The 24713-nt window shown below is 40.4% G+C and overlaps 1 protein-coding gene across 1 annotated transcript in view; it reads left to right on the top strand.

Annotated features, from left to right (window-relative positions):
- pdss2 (prenyl (decaprenyl) diphosphate synthase, subunit 2) overlaps window positions 1-14409 on the top strand; it is a 37287-nt gene extending 22878 nt beyond the window's left edge. The window contains exons 4-8 of the mRNA XM_084914761.1: window positions 2649-2723; window positions 7034-7207; window positions 8832-8963; window positions 10006-10041; window positions 14055-14409. Of these exons, the coding sequence (XP_084770887.1) occupies window positions 2649-2723; window positions 7034-7207; window positions 8832-8963; window positions 10006-10041; window positions 14055-14210 (573 nt within the window). The 3' untranslated portion in view covers window positions 14211-14409. The remainder of the gene's footprint in view (window positions 1-2648; window positions 2724-7033; window positions 7208-8831; window positions 8964-10005; window positions 10042-14054) is intronic.
- Window positions 14410-24713: the final 10304 nt, after the last annotated feature.

Genomic DNA, 24713 nt, shown 5'->3' with positions numbered 1-24713 from the left:
TCAGTTTAACATGGGAATCTATGTGGATTAACTCCCTTTTGGAGCCAGCCCCAAGAGGACATTTGAGGAACTGCAGTTTTTGGAATTTACAAAAAAAAAACCCAGTTGGAACTGTTGTACAGGAGAGACGCAGTATCATATTTCTAGAAAATAGCATGAGAATTGCCACTCTAACATTTTCATTTTTGCATATATTTTTCCTGTTTTTTGTAGAGTTTGTAAAGATTTACTCTTAATCCTGTATCCTCTTTGTTTTACCTGAAAGAAAAAAAAATCTACAAATATGCTGTTGCATTTTCAAACTTATAATTACTCCAAGGCTAATGCAGTGAAGGCTACAAGACATTTTGCTTTTCACCGTTAAAATCTGTTAACAGACGGATATTTACAGCCCTTTAACAGCTAAACTGTGCAGTTGAGTCTGTTGTTAAATATTGAAGGTGCAGGGTAACAGATGAGTGTTTCCTGTAGCTTTTAAAGTTTTTCTCATAAACCAAGCTTTTTTTTTTCTTTTAAGGCACTGAGAGCGATGGAGATTATATGTTGTGGCCTTGAGAGAAAACCTATGCCGCTACTTGTATAAACTGTAAAATAATCTTCCCGTGGAGCTCCGGTTTCTTCCCCCTCGCAGACCTGTCGGCAAAACACGATCTGGCTAGATTTGGGAATGGAGTAAGGGGGAGGCAGGGGGAGAGATGATCTGATACTTTCCAAAAAAAGCCCCCCACTGGCCCCCACTTCCCAACGCAGGCCAGGCAGAGACACCACATCTGGTAATACTGTAGGCACATTGTCCTTCCAGGTCTGTGGGCGAAGCTCAGGTTTCCTCAATATTTTCCCCTAGTGGATTCAGTTACCCAAAGGACATTGCGAGGCTGACGGAGCAGCCAGCGTCACCAGACTTTTCTGATGAACCAAGGATGTCTGGGATGAGCTGAAGGAGCTCTAAATTTAACCTCATTCATCTGAACTGTAACAGGCGTGGCCCCGTCTCCACTGTCCACGCTGTTCTGTGGCTGTGAATGAAGGACGGAGACATTGTCTGCCTTTTTTTTTTTTTTTTTTTTTACTCATTCAATAGATCCAGACATAAACAACCACTTTAAAAGATGCAGCCTCTTATCTGGTGGTTGATGAGAGGCTGGTAGGGTTTCTGTAAGCTAAAATGTAGGCATGCATGCCCCCTGTAAGGGGAAATGGGCAACTGCACTCTTAAGCAAACAAAACACACACATAAGGCCCATTTTAGCTTCATCTTTAAGTTTTGTCTTAGTTTGTTTTTTAAAAATGCATACAACGCATATTTAATGGCTCACTGATTGCAGATGTAGTGGTTATTTAGACTTAAGGCTCATTTTCCTTTTTCATTAGTATACAATGTTTTTGCAGAATCCTAACCTTGTATACTAATGAGGCAAACCCAGAGGTACAAAGTGTAAGAAATCTTTGAATAATGAGGGAATATGAGAAAAGAGAACCCAGAGGTCAGATCATCACTCCCAAAACCTTGTTAACCCCTCTGCTCTCTGGACACCACCTTATTTTGTCTCACCATCTGCCTTTTAGCTCCATTTCAGCCCCTCAGACCAGACAGACACCCGAGCCGGCTCTCTCAAACCGGACTCCTCTATAAATACAAAGTATAATGAACGAAGGCAAGCCTGGATGTGCTTCATGAAATCGCCAGGAGCTCCCCTACGGAGCGAAAATGAGCAGCCGAGTTGCAGTTCACCTGGCTTCCAGCACATCTCACCTCCGATTAATTCTCCAAACCAGCTGTTCAGATACCGTTTCCTCGCTCTTCAAGGGGGGGTGTGGGGGGGATTGTGGTTTTTAATTACAAATGTCACAGATGAACCGAATAGCGTGTCGGTTGTGATCAGCCTCATTTACATCGACATTTTAGGAGTTTAATCAGCGCTGTTAGCCTTAGTGATTTATGAGGAGGGAGAGGCTAAGTGCAGTACCTGACCTGGGGACACTTGAAGAGGTCAATTAGCTGCACATGTTGACCGCTGTGTGAATCAAACCTGTAATCTCTGGCTCAGATATGCACCTTTTGGCACCTTTTGCTTTTTGTTTGGCCTCTCAGGCGGCTTCATAAGGTCGTCACCTGAAGCTTTTTTTTTTTTTTTTTTTTTTTTAGCAGACTGAAAGGAGTTCCCACGTGTGCTGAGGACTTGTTGGCTGCTTTTCCCTCACTGTGTGATCCAGCTCATCCCTAATCAACTCAGCTGGGTTTAGGTTTAGTGATTGTGGGGGACCAGTAAACTGATGCAGCACTCTGCTTCTTGGTGAGATGGCCTTTACAGCGGCTGGCGGTTTATTTGAGGTCATCCCACTCAGTATAAAGCAGGTCTTCACTGCTCCTGGTTCAGGCTTCACTGTTGGGACCAGGCATGCATAGACCTGTGCGTCCTAGCTTTGGTTTCAAAGTTGAATTTCTTGTGCTTTTCTTCTTGGTCATCAAAAATCTTTTTTGCTAAGTTTAACATGCTTTCTGATGAAATTCCTGTCTGTCTTTAAGTGATTTATTGTTGATTTTAAGTCAATGATATCAAGTAAAATGAGCGTGAATATGAAACTTTAAGGTCCTAATCTGAAACAAACATCTTCAACGTGTTTTTCTCTCATTTTGTCTTCAACAGGTCGTTGAATTGATCTCCAGTGCCATTGGTGATTTGGTTCAAGGAGTCTATTATGAGAATTCCCACAACACAGAGGTAAAACATCTTTTCTTCCCATACAATGCATACTTATCCGTCTTCTCTGGACCTTGAAATATCCCAATGCCTTACTCAAATTAAATTTGGTTGATCTCCTGTTCAAGGTAATCTTCTCTGTATCTCCAGAAAACTTCTAGCACATCTGCAGTTTTTAGGTCTCTCTGTGGAAGCGTCATTCTGGCCATACTGTGCGCTCTGCAATTTCACAACAGAAATTGCAAAGTGTAAAAACTTGCATGTGCTATTTCAGTCTAGTGATGAGTCTCCAGCTATGATGACTGCGCAGTTTTCTGCTGAAGAGACCTCTGTTCACAAGGCTTAAATGGACTGTACTTAGATGGTGCTTTTTTTCTCACTTTGAGCACTCCTCACACATAAACAGGTTTGGGTTTTTTTTTGTCTATGCATGACATAAACACACGCTGATGAATGCATCTTGCCTATACTTCGGCATGCACACTGGGTGAACCAGGAATCTTCCGATTAATAGCCAACCTGCTCTATTTTCGCACCACCCGGTATTCCCAAGTGGTCTCCCATCCAAGTCCTATCCAGGGACAACCCTGCTTAGCTTCTGAGATCAGATGAGAAGGATGTATGGCTGTAAGCGCTGACAGGGTGAACCTCTCTGTGCTGTAACATCCTAAGCTGTCTGAGAGAACATTCAGTTCATTACATTATTATGACACCTTTTTTTTGACCTGCCCAGCTCGCTTTACATCACTGCGATTTCATCTGCTTCCCAAAAGTAAAGATCAAGTTGAAGAATTCTGACACATTGAATGAGGCATAGTGCTAAGACACAAGGCACAAATACATGAAACAACGTAACACTGACGCACTAGGAATGGTCCAGAAATACATAAGAAGGCCATTCAACAGCGGGAGAACTGCCTTCGTATACCATTCCAATCATTTATGCCAATTTAAACATGGTTAAAGTTTAAAATAGAGAAGATATCCTTGCTATCCTCATCTTGGACACACAGCTCCATCTGTGAGCACAGAAGTCCCACCTACCTGCTGTTCAAGCCTTGTGGTTACAATGGGCAGCCAATCAGAAGAAAGTTGGCCTTAAAGTGACGATGACCTGAGCTGAAGCGCTAAAACTGTTTATTTCAGACAGAGGATGAACTGAGGGGCAGCATCAAGGCCCAGGAAAAGATAAATAAGGTCAGAATCTGAACTGTGAAACAGTAAAAGCTCTTCTAGTAGACCTCACTAAAGTCCGTTTTTATGTTACTGCCACATTATTAGGACTATACTGAGCAGAGGACATCAAGCTCATAATTTATGTGCAACTACCTTTATTAATAAGCAGTAATTATGAGGTTATTGAGCAGAAAATTCTCAGTTGAAGTAGAGCATGGTCAGGTTTTGTAATTGCTCACAAACAGCTAATTTACTACTAATAAAGAGGTTAATTGGCAACTTGTTTATGGCGAACATGTGCTCAGTAATTTAACTATTGCTGTGGCTGTGTAGTTGTTAGCACATTTGCCTAATAGCAAGAAGGTCCAGGGTTTGAATCCACTGGCTGGGGCCTTTCTGAGTGGAGTTTGCATGTTCTCCGTGTGCCTGAGTAGCTTCTCATGAAACACCCACATTTCCAGCCAGAGTCCAAAGACATGCACAAGGTTATAATTGGTCATTATGTCATTATGTGAATGGTGTTTCTAGATGATATAGTGGCAAACTGTCCAGGGTATGCCCCACCTTTGGCCTTTTAAGGGTAGGTTCCCTCCACCAATACAATGCCTGCTACAGCTTTAGTGCCTGACTGCTTCATGGAAATGAGCTTTTTAGGAACAAAGAAAAACTTCATATAGCCTCTTTTGAAATATCTGAATCATCCGTAGAAAAAATTTGGGTATACAGGGAGTGCAGAATTATTAGGCAAGTTGTATTTTTGAGGAATAATTTTATTATTGAACAACAACCATGTTCTCAATGAACCCAAAAAACTCATTAATATCAAAGCTGAATGTTTTTGGAAGTAGTTTTTAGTTTGTTTTTAGTTTTAGCTATTTTAGGGGGATATCTGTGTGTGCAGGTGACTATTACTGTGCATAATTATTAGGCAACTTAACAAAAAACAAATATATACCCATTTCAATTATTTATTTTTACCAGTGAAACCAATATAACATCTCCACATTCACAAATATACATTTCTGACAAACAAAAACAAATCAGCGACCAATATAGCCACCTTTCTTTGCAAGGACACTCAAAAGCCTGCCATCCATGGATTCTGTCAGTGTTTTGATCTGTTCACCATCAACATTGCGTGCAGCAGCAACCACAGCCTCCCAGACACTGTTCAGAGAGGTGTACTGTTTTCCCTCCTTGTAAATCTCACATTTGATGACGGACCACAGGTTCTCAATGGGGTTCAGATCAGGTGAACAAGGAGGCCATGTCATTAGTTTTTCTTCTTTTATACCCTTTCTTGCCAGCCACGCTGTGGAGTACTTGGACGCGTGTGATGGAGCATTGTCCTGCATGAAAATCATGTTTTTCTTGAAGGATGCAGACTTCTTCCTGTACCACTGCTTGAAGAAGGTGTTTTCCAGAAACTGGCAGTAGGACTGGGAGTTGAGCTTGACTCCATCCTCAACCCGAAAAGGCCCCACAAGCTCATCTTTGATGATACCAGCCCAAACCAGTACTCCACCTCCACCTTGCTGGCGTCTGAGTCGGACTGGAGCTCTCTGCCCTTTACCAATCCAGCCACGGGCCCATCCATCTGGCCCATCAAGACTCACTCTCATTTCATCAGTCCATAAAACCTTAGAAAAATCAGTCTTGAGATATTTCTTGGCCCAGTCTTGACGTTTCAGCTTGTGTGTCTTGTTCAGTGGTGGTCGTCTTTCAGCCTTTCTTACCTTGGCCATGTCTCTGAGTATTGCACACCTTGTGCTTTTGGGCACTCCAGTGATGTTGCAGCTCTGAAATATGGCCAAACTGGTGGCAAGTGGCATCTTGGCAGCTGCACGCTTGACTTTTCTCAGTTCATGGGCAGTTATTTTGCGCCTTGGTTTTTCCACACGCTTCTTGCAACCCTGTTGACTATTTTGAATGAAACGCTTGATTGTTCGATGATCACGCTTCAGAAGCTTTGCAATTTTGAGACTGCTGCATCCCTCTGCAAGATATCTCACTATTTTTGACTTTTCTGAGCCTGTCAAGTCCTTCTTTTGACCCATTTTGCCAAAGGAAAGGACGTTGCCTAATAATTATGCACACCTGATATAGGGTGTTGATGTCATTAGACCACACCCCTTCTCATTACAGAGATGCACATCACCTAATATGCTTAATTGGTAGTAGGCTTTTGAGCCTATACAGCTTGGAGTAAGACAACATGCATGAAGAGGATGAAGTGGACAAAATACTCATTTGCCTAATAATTCTGCACTCCCTGTAATGTCAGAAAATCAGAAAGTACTGAGAAGCAGAGAAAAATGCTTTAGGTTATGTACTTTTTTCATGTAGTAACACCAGCATCCTTATTTTAAGAAATATACTATTGCAAAAACAAGCTTATTCAGATTCAGTTAAAAGCTTCAAGAAACCAAAGATAATATGTTTGGCTGCCTTTAGATTAAATAGTTAACACCTACTGTGAGCAGCATAGAAAGGTTAGTAATGCTTCTGTGTGAAAGTGGCCAACAATAACTATAATGAGAATAACAGACGTCCTGAATAAGACTAATAATAGTAATAAGCAGCTTTCTTTCCTAAATAGTCCACAGTAATCAGAGGTACCAGTGAGCAACAATTTTCTTTAACTCATCTAAATCTGTAGGTTATGTGCTGAGTTTATAACTAGTTAATTTGAGGTAGTTTAAAAAAACATCTCCAACTCTGACACAATTTACTTATTTTATTACTTTTATATATTTTAGAAAATCTCATACACATAATTGATGTGTTTCAATGGCTTTTTATTCTCTATTTTCCAGACATTTAGATTTTTTTTAATAGTTTCTAATAATAACAACCTGGTTCCATTTGTGTATATTTCTTATGATTTACTTAAATTTGCAAATTAAAAAAAAGCAAACTCTCAGTTGTTTTTATGCTGTTACTGTTTCCTTCTTCCTTTAAAATGACTGAGGAACTTGTGGAAAATAACTGTGTGCTGCTACTCGCTGAGGCCTCACGAATTACACACTGAGAAATAAAGTCAAAGAGCAAAGAAGGCTTGTTTTGATGGAGCAGCGAGGTGCTCTGTGGGAACTTAAAAGCGGAGGAAGCTCAGGCCTGCTCACACATGCTCTTTGCCTCTGTTTGCTCTGCAGGAGAACGGCCTCACCGACGGCATCGACGCGGCGGCGTGGGAGGAGCAGACGTTCCTGTCTCATGGGGCGCTGCTAGCCAAGAGCTGTCAAGCTGCGATGGAGCTCGCCAAACACGACAAAGAGTCTCAAAGACTGGCCTACAAGTACGGCAAACACCTGTCGCTGGGCCACAAGGTGAGGCGAATCCAGCAAGTAACATATACAAGAAAGGAGGTTGTCTGAGCAATAAATCTATAATGGTTGATCAGCGTATCATCACGATGCCTTCTTTAGCGGGAAACCAACTGGATTTCAAGGGATTAGATACAAGAATCCCTTGAAATCAAACTCTTTTGATAATTTAAACAAGAGATTATAAAAAGATGTAATAAACGCCTGACTGTCTTAGAAAAAAGCCAAGAGAAAGATCCTAGTCGCTCCTGTCATTAGTTCCTTGGAAACAGAAAAAATATTGTAATTCCCGGGATTTTTGTCTCTATGAATATGGATGGTTCAGGAGCATAGTCCCGGTCCTCCATAATTCAGCAGCTTAAGGATGTCAGTATGTTGAAGTTTTCAGGCATGAGGTCTAGACTTCGAGTGGGCTGTGTCAGCCATGCTATGTGTCACTGTCCTGGTGCTTGACCCAATTTCAGCCAAACTTTAACTGTCGGGCAGAAGGACTCATTCTAGAATATGTTGGTATACAGAGGAGTTTGTGGTTGACTGAATGACTGAAAGGTACCCATGTCCTGTGGCTGCAAACTAAGCCCAAATCGTCACTCCTCCACCGCCGTGCTGATATGATGTGTTTGGTTATTGCCAAATGTGGAGCTGTGCATTTTGTTCAGACATTGTTCCAGAAGTCTTGCGCTTTGTTCAGATGTAACATTGTAAACCTAAGCCGTGCAGCCGTGTTCTTTTTAGAGACAAGAGGCAACATAGATTGTTGCATTTTGTTATGTGCAGTGAAAAAAAATGTTATGTCAGTACTTAAATTAAAAATGTGGAGGTTTTCTGGCGGTTCTAATTTAGTCTTTGATCTTTTTTCTTTATGCCAAAGTTTTGGACCTCCTGACTGACATACTTTCTGTGATCAAGTTAATTCAAAGTAAAGAAAAAAATCTGGCTTCCAGTAATGTCTGACTTCTTTCTCTCTCATCCCCGGTATGAATAATTGCCCTTCTTTTCAAAAGTGTTTTTATGTCTATTTATCAAATACTTCACACTGTAGCTGAATTGATACATAAAAGCGTGACGTTAAAGGGAGCAGAGTGATTTATCGGCACTTACAAAAAGTGCAAACGAAACATAGGAAACATTAGACTTAAGTGCCTGTCTGTCTTATTATTCTTGTAAAAGAGAGAGGGGCATAAAAATGTGGAAACAGGAAGAAGGTTGATTTGTTATGTGCTAGAATGTCATTAAGATGTAAATAATGCAGCTGCTCAGTTATTTTTTCCAAGGTTCAGAGATTTTCAGCTAAATATTATTGGCGCTGGTGTAGAAGTCATTCATAATGATCCCACTCTCATTGCTGCTTTAGTGCGTCCTCTCCTGCTGGGGCTCCCTGTAGCTGCCTGCCTGCAGGCCTCAGTGGCTACAGGGAATCTCAGCATGGGAGGAACCAAAAATGAGGTCTTTGAAGGAGAACCATCCTCATCAGGTTAGCTGTGTCTGTTCATTAACAGGGTCAGCTCAGAGTGTAGGCAGGCAAATGCAACCTTGACTGTTTTCACCACTGACTTGGTTTAATTGATAAGCTGAAAGTTACAAAGTAGAAGCTCCGCATTGACGAATGTTCTCTGCCTTTCCGCAGCTGAACTCTGACCTGCAGCCGTTTGTGAAGAGCAGAGTAGGAGAGCCACTGTTATTTAGTCTGAGCGCCGCCCCGGTCGTTTTCCACCGTCAAATTATGGGCCGGGAGACGTGGCATCATCAGCTGCAGCAGGTACGTTAAGGATGGTCCATGACACCAGGGCCAGCTGGATTCACTGCCTTTATGTTTCTAGCAGGAGTATCAGCTTTAATTTAAATAGGTTTGCATCAGATCTGAAAGAGCTGCGTGCAACCACTTGAAAAGTTGAATGAATCTTACTTCATAATATAATTCACAGTATCTGTTACTGTGATGAGTAAAGAAAATCAAACTGAGGTCTAAAATAAAGGTGAGAGAGAAAGCTGTTAAATTTCTCCATACTGCTGAAACAAAACTCACCTGATCTCAGTCCGACTGACCTGCCCTCCATTCACTCAGTGACTGAATGAACAAATTCAGTCACTGAGTCCATAAAAAGTTTGGGGGATGTGTTTTGGTAAAGCCATACGCAGCAGTCTTATCAAATAGGACCTGATGGTTGGTCAAAATAGTGTTTACCCCACCCCTGCTCCACTGTGATTGGACGGCCTGGCCAAAAGAGGGTTTGCAACCAGAGAAGCAGACCCCCAGCGTCTCCTCACACTGCTGCTGTTTTGAGTATAATTTAAAAACACTGTGCTTCTAGTGCTTCAGCAGGCCTCAGGTAAAAATAACTTCCCCTACAGACAGAGAACAATAGCAGTGAGGCTGGCAGAGCATCATCGGGAAAGTTAAGACTTCAGGGTTGTTCCTTATTGAAAAAGTTTTGCCCTGACCCCCTCTGAATCAGTGGAAGTCGTTTTTATTGTAGTACATACTGCAACAACTACTCCAGGTATCACTTTTTCACTAGTCAGCTTCAGTTGTTATTGCATCTGACTTGCTTGCTTGTTTGTTTTTTTTTCTTTAAATTAAGAATTTGACTCTTTGCTTTTGTTTTATGCATTTATTTTGTATTTGCTATTGTGGAAATTGTAACAACGAAGAAGCACGCTTTCAGTCCTCTGACTATTGTAGGTGTAGGTGGGGAAATAGACAGTGAAATATTCCCTGTGCCTTGGAGAAATTTCTAAAGCTTACCCTTAGAAGCCAGAGATACATGCCTGCTTTATCTCTTTTTCTTTTATTCTTCAAGGCAAAAACTTTGAGAAACCAGCTGGATTACTCAAAGGTAAGCACATAGCTTTACGAATGCCTTTATCCAGAATCTGCCCGTTCCGTGAGATATGAACTCTTAATGTTATTTCACAATGTGACACAAAGTTCAGTTTTATTCTGTTATCTTTGAGTTGCACTTTTGTTACAAGTTTGTTAGATGGCCACAATTTTCCTTTGCCGTATTTCACAGTTTTTACCTCCTTACTGTCTGCCCTCAAAGACGGCAAAGAGAAACAGGATGTCTTTTCACTGTAACTTATATCAAAGTTGGGAAACAAGCTTTCCAAAGTCAATGTGTGAGGCATAGAAGGGGACCGATAGGGGTGCAAAAAGAGAGCGAAGCTACAGAGGAGGGGGGGGGGGGGTCCGATGGTGTTGGAAGAGGGGAGGAGGGGGGTGTTATCTGGTCTCGCCTGAAACAAGAGCAGGAAGGATTAGTTACCGAGGCCTATTTGCGGAGGAGACACCGAGACTCTGAGACAGTGGCATTGTGAGAGAATCTCCTTCAGCAGGGCTGCTGAAAAGGGGAGAGAAGTTTGAGGGGAAGGAGAGGTGAGGAGACACAAGGAGGGAAACTAAGAGCAGCACACGGGGGTGAGAAAACGTTAAAGTTTGAATTCAGCACAAAGTTAGGAACCTGTAATAGCTAAAACCAGCATGAATTAACTGAAAATGACAAGCAGAGTTTTGTGTTGACTGTTGGTCTTTTGTTCCCCAGTAGCTCTACACACCCTGCACACACAAAATCAGTCAGAAGTGTTATTTGTAGGCACTTATGTTTTGGTTTTAATCATCTAAGAAAATCTGAGTACAGAAAAGACGTGAGGATGACTCACTGTAGCCTGAGGAGCTGCTTCAGCGACCTTCAGTAAGCATGGTCAGGTTTTAATCAGTGGATTGTATAAAGAGAAATGTCTGTTTTTTATATAACTTGTCATAGCTGTTAGACGGTGACCCTGCAGAAAGTTTATGGCTTGTGATTGGCTGAATAGTGATGATGAGCAGCAAGGGAGGAAGATATGGAGAGTTAAACATGTCTGCTAAATTGATCAGGGTTTATTATGTTGTTAAATCTTGACCAGATTAAAAACAAGCATTAAGCAGAAACACCAACTTTATTCTGTGTAATTTCCAATTTTTCCAAGTATTTAAATGTTTCTCAGGCTACGTCCAGACTAGCCCGGATAGATTTGAAAACGGCGTTTTTGTCTGAAAATGCTCCGCGTCCACACTGTCGTTTTCAGTCATTTTCACAAAGTTGTGCGTCCACATTGAAACGGCCGAAAACGTTTACGTTCCAGTACTGCGCATGTAGGGCTGTTCGATATAACGATATATATCGGATGACGATATAAAAACGTCTATCGTTTCATTTTACACTATCGTTTGTTTCGTGGTGTTGCAAAATAAACTGTTTACGGCAATATTTTTTCATCGTTTTGATGGTCATATTAATTTATTAAAGTTCTCTCTTTCTCTTATATTTAATATAACCACACTATGGACGGACAAGCGCCTGTTTTTATGCATTGTCGTTAGCAACAATGATGGTAAAACCATCACGTGTCCGCTTGTTTATTTTCCACATAAACCTTTCACAATAAAGCTCAAGATCCTGTTGAGACTTTTCAAAATAAACTGAATCACGTGAAATAATATGCAGAGTATTTACCGATGAGAAGCAAAAAAGAGCCGCCAGGTGCTAAAAAATAAACCTTAGACTCAAACGTTAGAACAGGCTTTTCCCTGCAGCACGCCGCAAAGAAAACGGCGGCCGTTACAACCTATGTCTAAAAATGTGTATTTTCATGCATCGGTAAAACACTCGACTCCAGATACACGACGCGCAGCTGGAAACACTTCAGCTACCCGAGATTAACATAATTTACAGAAAATGTTAAATTTTTGTGATTTATATCGTTATCGGACGATAGATGTTTTATATCGGGATATGAGATTTTGGTCATATCGCACAGCCCTATGCGGATGCGTGAAACGCAAGACAATTCCACCTGCCTCATTTCTGTCTGCCGTTTATTTACTTTCCGGCTCTTTGAAACGTTGCGGCAAAAGGTCGAGGAAAAGTTTTTTAAATGGACTAACAATGAGGTGGAGTTGTTGCTGCGAGTAACACAAAAGTACAAAGTTGCAAAAGCGAGTGAGAATTAAAGAATTTGAAGAAAAGTTATCTGGAACATGTACAGACTGATATTAATCTTTAATAGGGCTGTCAAAATTGAGAGCAAACAAAACAACTGCTGTATAATGCCCTCTGCTATCTTAGTTTCAATGGTTACATGACTGTATCACATGACTAAAATGTGTCATCGTTTTCGAAAAGGCTCCGGGTTCGCTGTCCACACTACGTCGTGAAAACGACGTTTTCAAATGTATCCGCTTTGGAGAGTGTTTTCAGAACGCTGCGTTTTCCTTGACCGAAAACGCCGTCTCAGTGTGAACGGAAGGTCAAAACGGAGAGAAAAAGATGCGTTTTCAAACTAAAACGTATTAGTGTGGACATGGCCTCAGTGTCTTGGCCGTGGGTCTTGCCATTTAGCAGCCATCTTGGTATCATCTGTGGGCAGTTATTTTGTGTTGCCAAGAGCAATTGTAATGTTTTTGGCATTACACAATTTACATTATGTGCCACAGACTTACCAGGAGCTGAAAAGCATAGAAAAGGACTCTAGAAGATGGGCTGGCTTATAATCAGTGGAAAGTTGCAGCAGTAATCAGGAGCCACAGAGCGAGCCATGATATCGTGGACAGGTGCTTCAGGAGCTGCTCAGGGTTTCTCATTGGCTTTTAATTTAATTACACGGGGGTAACTCACCGTTTCATACTAAATCTTGACAAAGTGGCGTTTTCAGATGAAAAACTAACTCCATCTTTTATTAAATGATGTTTAATATATTCAGTGTACATTACTTTTGAAAAATGAATTAACTTGATCATATTTTATTGAATTATGTCAGCTATCATGCTCACTTGTCCTGTTTAATTTTTTCTCACGTGCTGCATGTGAATATTGATGAGATCAGGAGACTCAAGACGGCAAAGACAGACAAATCTTGTTCGGAGCATGAAGAAAGAACAGGATGTGGAACCAAACATAATGTGCAAACAGAGGAGGGAGGGAGGAAACGTTAAAAACTAATGCCGAATTAAACAAGGTTAGCAGAGAAGATGGCGTAAAATGTTCCAGGAAATATAGTCTTTTCTAAATTTAAGAAGAAAAATGATAATAAAGAACTGCAGGTGTCGAACTCAGCATCACCCTGGCTGGTGATTTAGAGAAGAAAGGCCTACGGGGTTTTCCACCTCCAGAATTCATCGGGTAAAACGCCTCTAGCAAAAAGATGTCCCAACACAGCAGCAGTAAAGCACAGGGAAGTGCACAAATTCACTCAGTCTGTGTACTTAAAGCTGTTGTTAGAGTTGATTTGATTTGATGGCCTATGCTTCCTCATGCATGAAATGTGTACGTTGTGTAAGGTGCATGAAGTGCTCTCTGGGATATAGGAGCAGAAATCAATGTGTTAAAAAAACAAATCCAACAATCCGCGACTTTGTGACGGACAGTCTTCATGCAAATCCTTTGTTCAGTTCATTACGTGGCATGCAGAAAAACCGGTGCCTTCATTAGTAAAGTGGAAAGACAGAAGAGCTGTGAGCTACGTAATTAGCACTGGCAGAGAAACACAATTCAGGGCATTTCCTTTCTCATTGTGAAATGCCAAATTTTTAAAGCCTAACTCACAGTGATGAGTCTGAAAATTTCCTCTTGTAGTTAAATTTGGGAAGCTGCCTTCAGTGGTACCACTGGCAGCACAGACGTGATTGTGATTGGGGTTTTTTGGGGAGGGGTTATTAAAAGGCATCTTTCCTCCCGTTTTTACCCCTCGGGCCCGCTTTAACAGCGAGCTAACTTTCGCTGCCTCTTAACAGTTTATTGTGTTGACAGCTGGATAGTAACGAGAGTGACACAAACATGACAAACTAATGTGTGTTTTCATCCGTCTGCAGCTTTTGGCAGCGGTTAAGTCGGAGAAAGGCGTGAGCACGGCGATGGACTTGTGCTGTTACCATGGCAACAAGGCTCTGGAGGCCATCCAGGCTTTCCCCTCCTCCGAGGCTCGATCCGCCTTGGAGAACATCGCCTCTGCCGTCACCAAATTTTGACCTGGACACACACACACACACACACACACACACACACACACACACACACTCCTGTACAGCCTGAAGGGGTCTTTGTCTGCAGAGGCCAAAGAACGAGAACAGATTAACTTTGTTTTACTCGATCCAGATGCTGAGAAACTGTTCTGCTCTCTTGTCATCATTAAATAAAAAAGTTTTTTAAAAAAGCCACATTACTTCAGCATCATGTCATGCGTTTTGTTTTCTCTCATGCCTGGAGAAAATAATCACACCGTGCTGCTGCAGTTTCAAACCTGGCATTTATTGTTGCTTTGCTTATCAGCGAAAGCACATCCCAGGCAGAACGTAATTTAAGATGTTTTGAAGAATTGTTATTGTCATCTGGAAAATGTACCATGAACAGGAAATGATACACCGAGCGGCACTTATTTTTTTCAAAAATTACTTTTAAGAATAGCCTCCTCCTGGTTGCCGCTGCACGGCACAGATGATGCTGAAATCATAGCTGCTGGATTTAGTGGGTGTTTGCCAAGTTGAAAAGCGGCACCAAACTGGTTGTAAAAATGTCTCAAAGTCATGTTCTACCTGGTGTGTACCACTGCTGATAAGCACAGCTGCAAAAAATTTATTTATTTTTTTTATAGCATTTGGCGTGCTCTTCGCTACAGAGGAGGAACCGGCATGAATCGGGGGTAATGTCATCTGTGTTGCCTTATTATGTCTGTCCCCGTGTTTGTCTGTGTGATCCAAGTCAAGCCAGGGGCGGGGAAAGGTCACCCAGCCTCTCCCCTTGGCCCAGCCAGCGAGCGCATTGAAGCTCCGCCAAGCAGTAATTATTAATGAAGAGACCTGAGCAAATGGACAGGAAATGCAGAGGTATTGATTGGGCCGGCTGCCCTGCTCTAAGCCGTACAGGCTGGCGCCAGCCTGGTGGCCTGTGGTTTCCCAGGCTGCTGTCTGCAGAGGGAGGCGGCAGGGGGGCAGCCAAGGTGTGAAACCAGGCCACCACTGGCAGCTGTCTGTCACATCGAGGCCACACCTGAAGGACAGACAGCTGGAGACGGGACGAGAAAGAAAGGGGGCTGAAGGTACACAGATTGTGACGAGGAGGAATTGAAAATTAACTAACAAATACACAAACACCACCTCAAAATTAATTTCGTATCATGTGGAAGGACCCGAAGATACTGGGAGGAGTATCATAGTCACATCCTTTACATTTTTTAAATTAAAAAATATATTTAGGAAAGATCATGAGTAAAAGACTTTCTATTAGTCCTGTTGGAGATGTTATTTAATGGTGGCCTGTAAGCTGCATCTTTTCAGGACCTTTTTTGGTTCTCAGGAATCAGGAGAATTTTAATAATCCCAACATGGAATTATGTACCTGTCACAAATATTTTAATTAAATAAATATTAAACAAGAAATCATTTTATTTAAAACAAATTGTGAAATTCCTGTATGGAGGCCCCCACGTGTCATGGAAATGGTGATAAATAATTTTACTAACTATTAACTTTTCTTCTATTTTATTTTGTTCTTAAATATTTCTCTTTTTTAAATGCTTTCTTCTTTAACAGCGTGTACATTTTTTTTGTAATTCCGTTGTAGGGTTTTTGTTTTTGTTTTTCATGTATACTTTCATGTTTATTAATCGCCTGTAGGGAAATTACTCTCTGCATTTAACCCATTCACTCAGTGAAGCAGTGGGCAGCCACCAATCCAGCGCCTGGGGAGCAGTCTGTAGGGACGGTACCTCAGGGTAGCCGTTCAGTTGATTTGAAACCCTGACCTTACAATCATGGGGTGAACTCCCCCTGTTTGTTTGAATATTATTCATTATTTGTTATGTTTTGTTTTTTTTTATTCAACAGTTTCTTTTTAATAGCATAATACAAAAATTAGGCAATTTTTAGGGTAAATCTTCTCTTTTTATTACTGTGCATTTAAATGTCTCAGTGAAATAGTTTTGAATAGTGAAATTTGGTCTATGTTTTTCGTATTATGTAATTTAGCCCATTTAGTTGTTTTCTATTTTTATATTGCAAGCAGTTAGCGAAATACAACCAAATATAACCATTTCCATGGCACTTGTGGTCCTCCATAACTAGCCTGTTAGCTTTTTTTGATTCAGACTGAAATAACTGAGAAATTACTGGATGAACTGATAAAATTGCTGCAGATATGCCCAGTGCCCACACTAAAATAAATGTCCATAAACTTAAACTGCTGGCATCTGAATTGACAGCATGAAGCTGTTAATTTACAGTACAGCAACTGTAATGTGCAAGAGCTGTAAATCTGAAACGTATATGCGTTCCAGGATAATATACTGTACTCTAAGCCCTTTGGTTCCCATTATAATGTGACTTTTATGGAATCTTCCATCAGCATTTACAGTAATCAAATGTATTCACAAATACAGTGCAATACTGTATTATTTTAAAAAATGAATTTACATGAAATTGTATAAAATAATCTATATTTATTTTTGTTGTTTTATTTATATAATTACATGTATTTATTTGTTTTATATTGGCAGATTTGGTCCTCCGTACAGGTAACAAAGTTTTATAATGATGTTGCAAATTTTCTACTTCTGCTAACAAAAACTAAAACATTCAAATTAATTAATGAATAATTTAGACAAAATATTCTTCTTTTTTTTTGTGGGAATAACTGGAGGATGAATTTGTAAATGTCACAGCCCGAGGAAAGAAGCTGTGCTGAATACTTCTGTATTTCTTGGCAGATGATAGCAAGGAGAAGGGACTGCAGCTCAGATGGGTGTTGTCCTTTAGGACCCTTTGGCTTTTACACTTCAGCTCCTCAGTTTTGGTGCCGGTGATGTGAACATGGTAAACATCACGCCAGTGTGTTTAAACACAGTCTCACTGAGCTTCTAGTCTAAAGTCTTTGATGGTTCCCTAAAGAAAAAAAAAACTCCAACACAGCAGCGGGATCAGCGAGAAAATGGTTATTTAGTCCTGTCTAATCTGAAAAACCTGTGAGCTATTTAGAGTGGGGGGAAGGAAACTACATTCAAAGGTTACCTGCTGGGAGTGGTGGTGTTTTTTTAGAGCTTACATGTTGGTTGTAATTATTTGATCTCAAACTTCAGATAGTAACAGCTTTGAAACCAGAGTAGCACTGGTGGGGAAAGGGACCTGAGGTGAGGAAGAAGAAGCAGAGTGGTAGATGAGGAGCAGGGAATAGGAGATGATAGGATATAAAAGAAGAAGGTGGGGTTGAAGTGCAAGAGGAGGTGATGTGGAGCGAACTGTTTGAAAAACAAGCTCATTTCTGTTGCTGGGTTGTTCGTCCACTTCCTCGTCTGTTTTGGTTTCCGCTGCCTGGGCTTCCTGGGTACAGAGAGGTACTGCATGTGCCAGGGAAAGCCTCAGGCGCTTCATGAAATATTTATCCTCGCCGTGAGGAGACATGAGGAAAGTTACACGGAAAGTTAAAAGGACCAAACAAGGAGAGAGGCCGTGGCACTGCCAGAATGACAAATATAGTTGCTAAACAAAACTTTATTTCAGAGGATGAGGTCTGGCTTAAGCAATGAAACTGTTGCATAGACATTCCCAGCAGAAATCAGCCAAGCACAGCAGGAGAAGACTTGATGGGTGAAGTTTTTTTTTTTCAGTGGTAAAGCTGAATGTTTAATGCCGAACAGAAATCATAGCATTTTTCCTTCCCTGACAACATTGTTGCTGCCAGTATTAATCTTTCTGATACCTCGTAGCCCAAACAAAGAGCAGAATGAGGAAGGTGAGGGGCTTTTGTCAAGTTTCTATCCTGCACTGCAGCAACTTGACGCTGTGTTTGCTTACAGTTTCCAGTTTGGGAGTCTTGGGTTTCATGAAAAGGAAGACTTGGCAAGGCTATAAATTTACATCCAAAACATGAAGTGTGAAAGAGAGGCCTTAGTGTGCCCGAGTGGTGTAATTACAGCAGAGTCCAGTGGAGAGAGCAGGTCAGCGCAGCCCAACAAATTTCCATTACACACTCAAACACTGGAACACTGCTGTGGAAGCTGGGAACGGTGACTGTTAGATCTACGGTTGTCTGAAAACATATTTCTGGATTTTTTAAAGTGCCCAATTCAATAATTAAAACACGATATAAATGTTAAATTAGAAATTCCCTGATTTGCAGTGTTAAAAGAAATACAACTTTATTGTCGATTCCTAGGAGTATTAGGAATTGCTGGAGCGAAGGCTCAAATGCAGCACGTTGACATAAGCATCTTTGTTGGCTGATGGAAAGATCAAAGTGATCAAACACAGCTGAAATTAAACAGGAGAGGGGAGTCAATCTAACAGAAGGGAAAGTATTTAAAGCCACAAGAAGACATGAGAAAATTAACTTTCAAATTACAACACTGAATTATGAGGCCTACTATTACATATAAATGCCTTATTAATGGTTAATTATTCATTACTGCATTCACTGTACTTTATAAAACATTAAAGGTGATGGATTGGTCCTTGTGCTTTGATTTTCAAAAGCACTTTTCGTTATATTTCCATTATATTCAAAGGATGGCAGATATTTCTACAGCTGATATCTCCAAAGTAAGCTAGATGGATACATTATTACACATTTTAGAAGAACAGGAGATGAACCAAGCCCACTTTCAGATGGTAGGGTCAGAATTTGATAGAATATATTTAATAAATATAAACATAACAGAATAAATATATATTTAAAAGACTACAACAACAACCAATTAAAAACACAGTGAAAAAAATGCAGTATTTTTTTTAATGGGAAGGCAATTCCATTGACTTGATGAAGAGAACCTGCCTCTTACCGTCCATCCATCCATTTTCTTAATCACTTAGTTCAAGGTTGCAGGAGGCTGGAGCCTCATTTACCACAGGACGAGAGGCGTGGCACAGACCGGACAGCCTGCCAGTTCATCACAGAGATACAGAGAACCATACACTCTCACATCCACACGTCCACACTTTTAACTGAGTTTGCTTTACACGTGAAGATCAGTTTACTTATAATGAGGATTATTATTCAAGCCTGTGGGGGGAAAACACATCAGCTATAGCTGTGGGGGAGCCTTTAAACATTTAAGAGAATCCTTGTGTGACAAACCAAGTCTGGAGAGTTTGGAAGATTAGGGTATTTACCAGTGAGGACCTACTTAAAGATGCAGCCAACAATGCATCTTGGGAAGTGTAGTAGCAGCTGTTTTAGGTTTGGTCATTCTTTCTTTGATCTTAGTTGTTCTCAGTTGGATTTTAATGATTTGGGCTATTGTACATAACATACATTAATTTCTTGTTAATTCATTTTTAAACAATAATGAATTCTTGATTGTCATGAATTCACAAGCTTCATTGCCTATTAATAAAAAGGATAAAAGCTTTGTACTTTATGAGTTTGACCATAAAAAACCTTTATTAGGCCTAAAGTGGAAATTAGTTTCTAAAATATGATGCATACATTTAATAATTACACCTGATAGCTGTTTATTAAAACGTATGTCTAATAAGCCGATCCAAAGGATCAAATGGTCTTTAAAATAACGTCCAATAATTTGCTCTACTTGCTCTTAGCACTCTTGCTGCACCATTTTTGAATCAACTAGAAGCTTTTCAGGGAGATAATAAAGGATTGCAATAGTCCAGCCTATAGAAATAACGAATGTGTGGACTAGTTTCCAACCTCACACTGAAACAGGATGTTTCTCATTTTTATTCCTCAGATGAAAGAAAGCAGTCCAGCACATTTGTTTAATGTAGTGTTGAAGGACATAGCCTGGTCATAAATGACAGTGTTACCAGAGGCCAGGTTAAAGACATCCAGAGTAAATATCTGCTTAGACACCATGTTTCAAAGGTTTTCAGTACAATAAGCTCAGGGTTTTTTTTTCCAAATGTACTATATTTCAATACTTAAACGAATGTTTCAAAGGGTTTTTTTTTTTTGTTTTTTTGCCAGTTTTCACCACAGCCTACCCGAGTATTGTTACTGACCATCTCTATCCCGTCATGAACACAGTGTAGCCATCATCTAATAGCACATTAAGACTCCGTTACCTTTACAGTGGCGTGAAGTCAGAGATGTGCATTTAGGAAGAACCTGTCAACAAAGCTGTAACACCTATGTAATACTGTCTGGTCTATATAGATGGAAATCTCAGAGCAAGGGTTCAGACGTCTTTTCAAATCGGTGCCACAAAAAGGATTAAAAGTGGCCCTAAAATTAGTAGATTTAGATGAACTAAAAGCCATGAAGCCATTGCAGAAGTGCCAAAAACTGCAGTTCTTCAAACGCCTATTTTATGTTGACTGTAAATTGAATCAGTCTCAATAAACCCAGGTGTTAAAATCCTCAAAATACTCACAGCAAAAATTAACAACCTTAACCTGACTGACAACAACAGGTTGTCCATGGCTGCAAGCAAGCTGGAGGCAGAAAGGCTATAACTATCTCCTGGGTTTCTCTCTTTTACCATAAAAGGAAGAAATAACTAATTACTTTAAATGGGAAACTAACACTTGTTACAGTGAAAAAGTAACCTGATGCTAAGGAGAGTAACATAACACCCAATACTTGTGCACACTTCATACTGCTGATGAATGTAGGTGTTTACACTATAAAAATGACATAAATATTTCAAGCTTTTTGGCTTCATTTGGTCTCCATGTTTCTAAGTACGGGATTCAATTTCACAGACATAGATGTCAGAGTCTCTGGCTACACACCAGTGATTGTGACCTAATATTTCCCTGCCTCCCTTCTTTATCCACACCAGGATTGATTCTATGTGACCCTATTACGAGTGAGCCTGAATGTAAAATGACTGAGTGAATGTAAGCGTGGAAGGATGTTAGAATCTCCATTTGTCTTCCTCTGAATGGGCTATCAGTAAACACCTGCTAATATCATCATATAGCTGACGATGATGGATGAAAGCCATTCTCCTGAGATGGGAACAGTATGGCTGATTGGCCTCTTCCACACAGACGAGCATATTGACCAAAAATGACACTTTAATGAGCTCTTCCCCGTGTTAAGTGCCGCACGCCGGCCCCTCGTCGCAAGCCGCCGCCTGGCTGACCCTGGGCTGTGCTCTTCCCCCTGCACAGGGCCTACTCGCTTCATTGGCTGACAGATCAGACTGCCAAGGAGACAGCTCATTAGTCGAATAATGAGAACCACACCAGCCACACGTTGTCTTGTTATATCATCTCGGTATCGACATATTTGTGGCTGAGGACAGAACATTGTGTGCCACTGTGTGCATGAAAGAGCCGATGATTAAGATAGAATTATGTGAGGTCTTCTGTTCATCTCTGAGTGACTTCTGAGGAAGCCAGTGCTGCTTAACAGCTTCTGCCCGTTACAAATCAAAATCTTCTCCTGATTGCAACAATATGGCATACCTCCATTTGTCTTCCCTCTCTTATTAATCATTTCCCACAGTTTCTTTCTCCTGCCGCCAGCTCTGTGTTACAAATATTTCTCTGCAGTTTTGACCTTGCAATCTTAAACCCAAGCCTTCATTGGATTCTGTTATTACTGATGGACAAACTGTTGTTGGAATTTCATTGGTAGACAGAGTGAATGAGGCAAAACGGTATTTTAGATACCACAGCATTTTGTTCTCATACATCAGTTCTCTTTTCAAGTAGGCCATCTCTACAGTGTAGTTTGGCTGGGTTTATCAGTCTCCCTCCAACAATCTAAGTGGTGACCCTAAATTGGTTATAGGTGTAAATGTGAATGGCTGTCTGTCACTGTGTTAGCTCTGCAGTAGACCTAGCGATCTCTAACCGTAACATAACCACCTGACTTTCAACCGCAGATAACTGCCGCCTCCCTGTTCCTAGTTTCTTCTTTCTCTGAGGTTCCTTTCTGTTAAAAGGGAGTTTTTCCTTCCCACTGTCACCAAGCGCTTGCTCAGAGGGGATCATTTGACTGTTGGGGTTTTCTCTGTATTGTTGTAGGGTCTTTACCTTACAATAAAAAGTACTTTGAGGCAACTTTTGTGATTTGGCATTATGTAAACTGAACTGAATTGAATTGCTTTTGTTTTTTATAAAATTTGCCCTTTCACTTGTGTGCAAAAAGAGTTTCTGGTTATGACTGAATTCAGTCTGGATAGTGATGCTAAATGAATGCAATGACGCACCCACTCAAGCTTTTTCAGCTTGAATCTGAGTGAAACAAAACCAGGGGGGGGGGGACAAAAACCATGGGACATTTTTCAAACAGTGGCTCAGAATGAAGCTGATCACAGAGGCAAAAAGTGGGGCAAACTTGTTGACGTGACTTCTTCTCTATGCCAACTGAGAAGCAGAGAGTTTTTGTGAAGAGCTCAGCGTGTGGATCGAATTATCGTTTCATGGGTAAATATATTCCTCTAACGGTAGTTTCAGCATCCACTATAATCATGTAGTGCTACTCCACTTTTTGTCCAAATACATTTCCTGTTCACACGCGTAAACATGGTCCATAATTACACGCTGTGCAGATCTGCTGGCCACACATCTACGACTGCATCTGATAGGTCTGAGTAGCTTCATCATCTTACTTAGAGAACACTGAACGCTTAAAGACTGCTGAGCACATTGTTGCTTCCTACATCAATCTAACAGTTGGTTCACTTTTAGGGAGGGATGGTTTTCTGCCTGGCATGAGAGCATCTGATACTCCTCACCTTTCACATTTCTTACATTTTCACTCTCTGTCTGAGGACATTTATACTTCATGTGGTGGAAAATTGTAGGCTGGGCCTTTGGTTTTAGTTGTTTCTTGTAACCAGCTGCTCTTTTAGAAGCCATAGAGATTGATATTGCTTTTCTCATTTTCTCTGTCTGGAAATTACAACCAATAACAGCATATTGCACTATTTCTTTAATATTATGTATACTCCATGACATCATAAGTGTACCCAGCATACATTGTTAAGCCACAGTGCATATCGCATGCAGAATGATGGCAGCCATCAGAGGTCAACAGGTATTAAACAGAGTATTTATGAGTACACAAGATGACAGTCAGCTATCCTTTAAAAGAAAGTTGGAGGACTAATCAAGACAAATCAGGCTTTGAGTATATTTGGAGGAGAAAGCAGCCGTATCATCAACACAATGTAATGTTAAGTTAAACAATGACGTTGTCCCCATGTTTTACACACAGAGCGGATTCACATGGTTTTACTGCCTTTTTCCACTTGAGGGCGATCTTGTCCACATGATGTTGGCTCTGTAGTTTTATTTTCACAGAGATCATCCCTGCATGGGTGGCAAGGTTTTTAGAACTAAACATAAAGTAATTTTGATAGCTAGCAAAACAATATGGCAGCTGCTTAAGGAACTGCAAATACACAGGAAGTATTAGGCAGAAAGCCATCCCTCCCTAGTATAATATAGGATTAGTTACATATAGATAGATAGATAGATAGATAGATAGATAGATAGATAGATGAAAATAGTAAATCTTGTATTGACCTAATGTATCTATGAACAGAATATAAAAATACTGAAGAGACACCACAACATACAGTTAAATACAACAGTTGAATACAACATGACTTCTCTTGCTAGTTGCAGCCTTTATCACAGTATGTGCTCACATGTTATTTAACAGTGACACAGAGATGCCGTGCTGGTAATTTGTTCTAATGAGGAGAAACGGTCGGCTTTAAAAAAAAAAACATTACCCAAAAAAGTCCTGCATTAAAAACTGTTGTTTGGCAAAAGTGTAAAATACACAAATTTGCCAAATGTGTGATGAAAAAAATCTCAATAAGTAAAATAAACTACTTTAACAGAAGGGTTCCTGAGAGCAAGTAGCCTATGTTAAGATGAAACAGACAAATAATGCTGTTAGTGGCCAAAGTGGTGCTGACAATAGCCCCTCATTTACTCATTCAGTCTTGGTTTTTTGTTTTGGTCTGGATGAAAAGATTCGTATAATAAATTGATCCAGCTCTGGATGCAGGATCTATTTGAAGGATTCTTTGCTATTACAAACTGGATATTTCAAATCATGCCATCACAAGTATTTTTTTTTTTAAATAAAAGAAAGGGTTGTGTGCATGCTGTGATTTATTTTATTTTTTTTAAACATTTTAAGTTATTGTCTAACCTCTCGGTCACAAGCTGCATCTACAACAATCAAGCCTCTTATGATGATATACAATCATGCAATCAACATTCTGGAGAGGAAGCTGATGAGACACATTGTTTCCATGCACTTCAGAATTTACATGTGCCAGGTTCTATAATTTTATTACATTTGCTCATCTTAAATGTATTTATAAGTACTTATATAATTAGTCTCTCTCGGTGATCATTGTCCTCTTGAGAAATAGAAAACTCAAGAGCTTTCTATGTAGGAGCTCAACTTGTAGTATTTCTTACTTAATTAAACTGAATCCCTTTAAAAGAAGAATCAGTACTGCTGTCATTAATAATCTGCAGCTTTTTTCTCATGCTTCATTGTACTACAGCCTCGGCCTTGTACTTTGCTGTATGTGTGTCTTTTTT

The sequence above is a fragment of the Perissodus microlepis genome, chromosome 19, assembly GCF_051167445.1.
Source record: "Perissodus microlepis isolate ML-2025 ecotype Zambia chromosome 19, ASM5116744v1, whole genome shotgun sequence".
Lineage (NCBI taxonomy): Eukaryota > Metazoa > Chordata > Actinopteri > Cichliformes > Cichlidae > Perissodus > Perissodus microlepis.
Note: the sequence above shows the minus strand (reverse complement) of the source record. Positions and strands in the feature narration are given on the sequence as shown.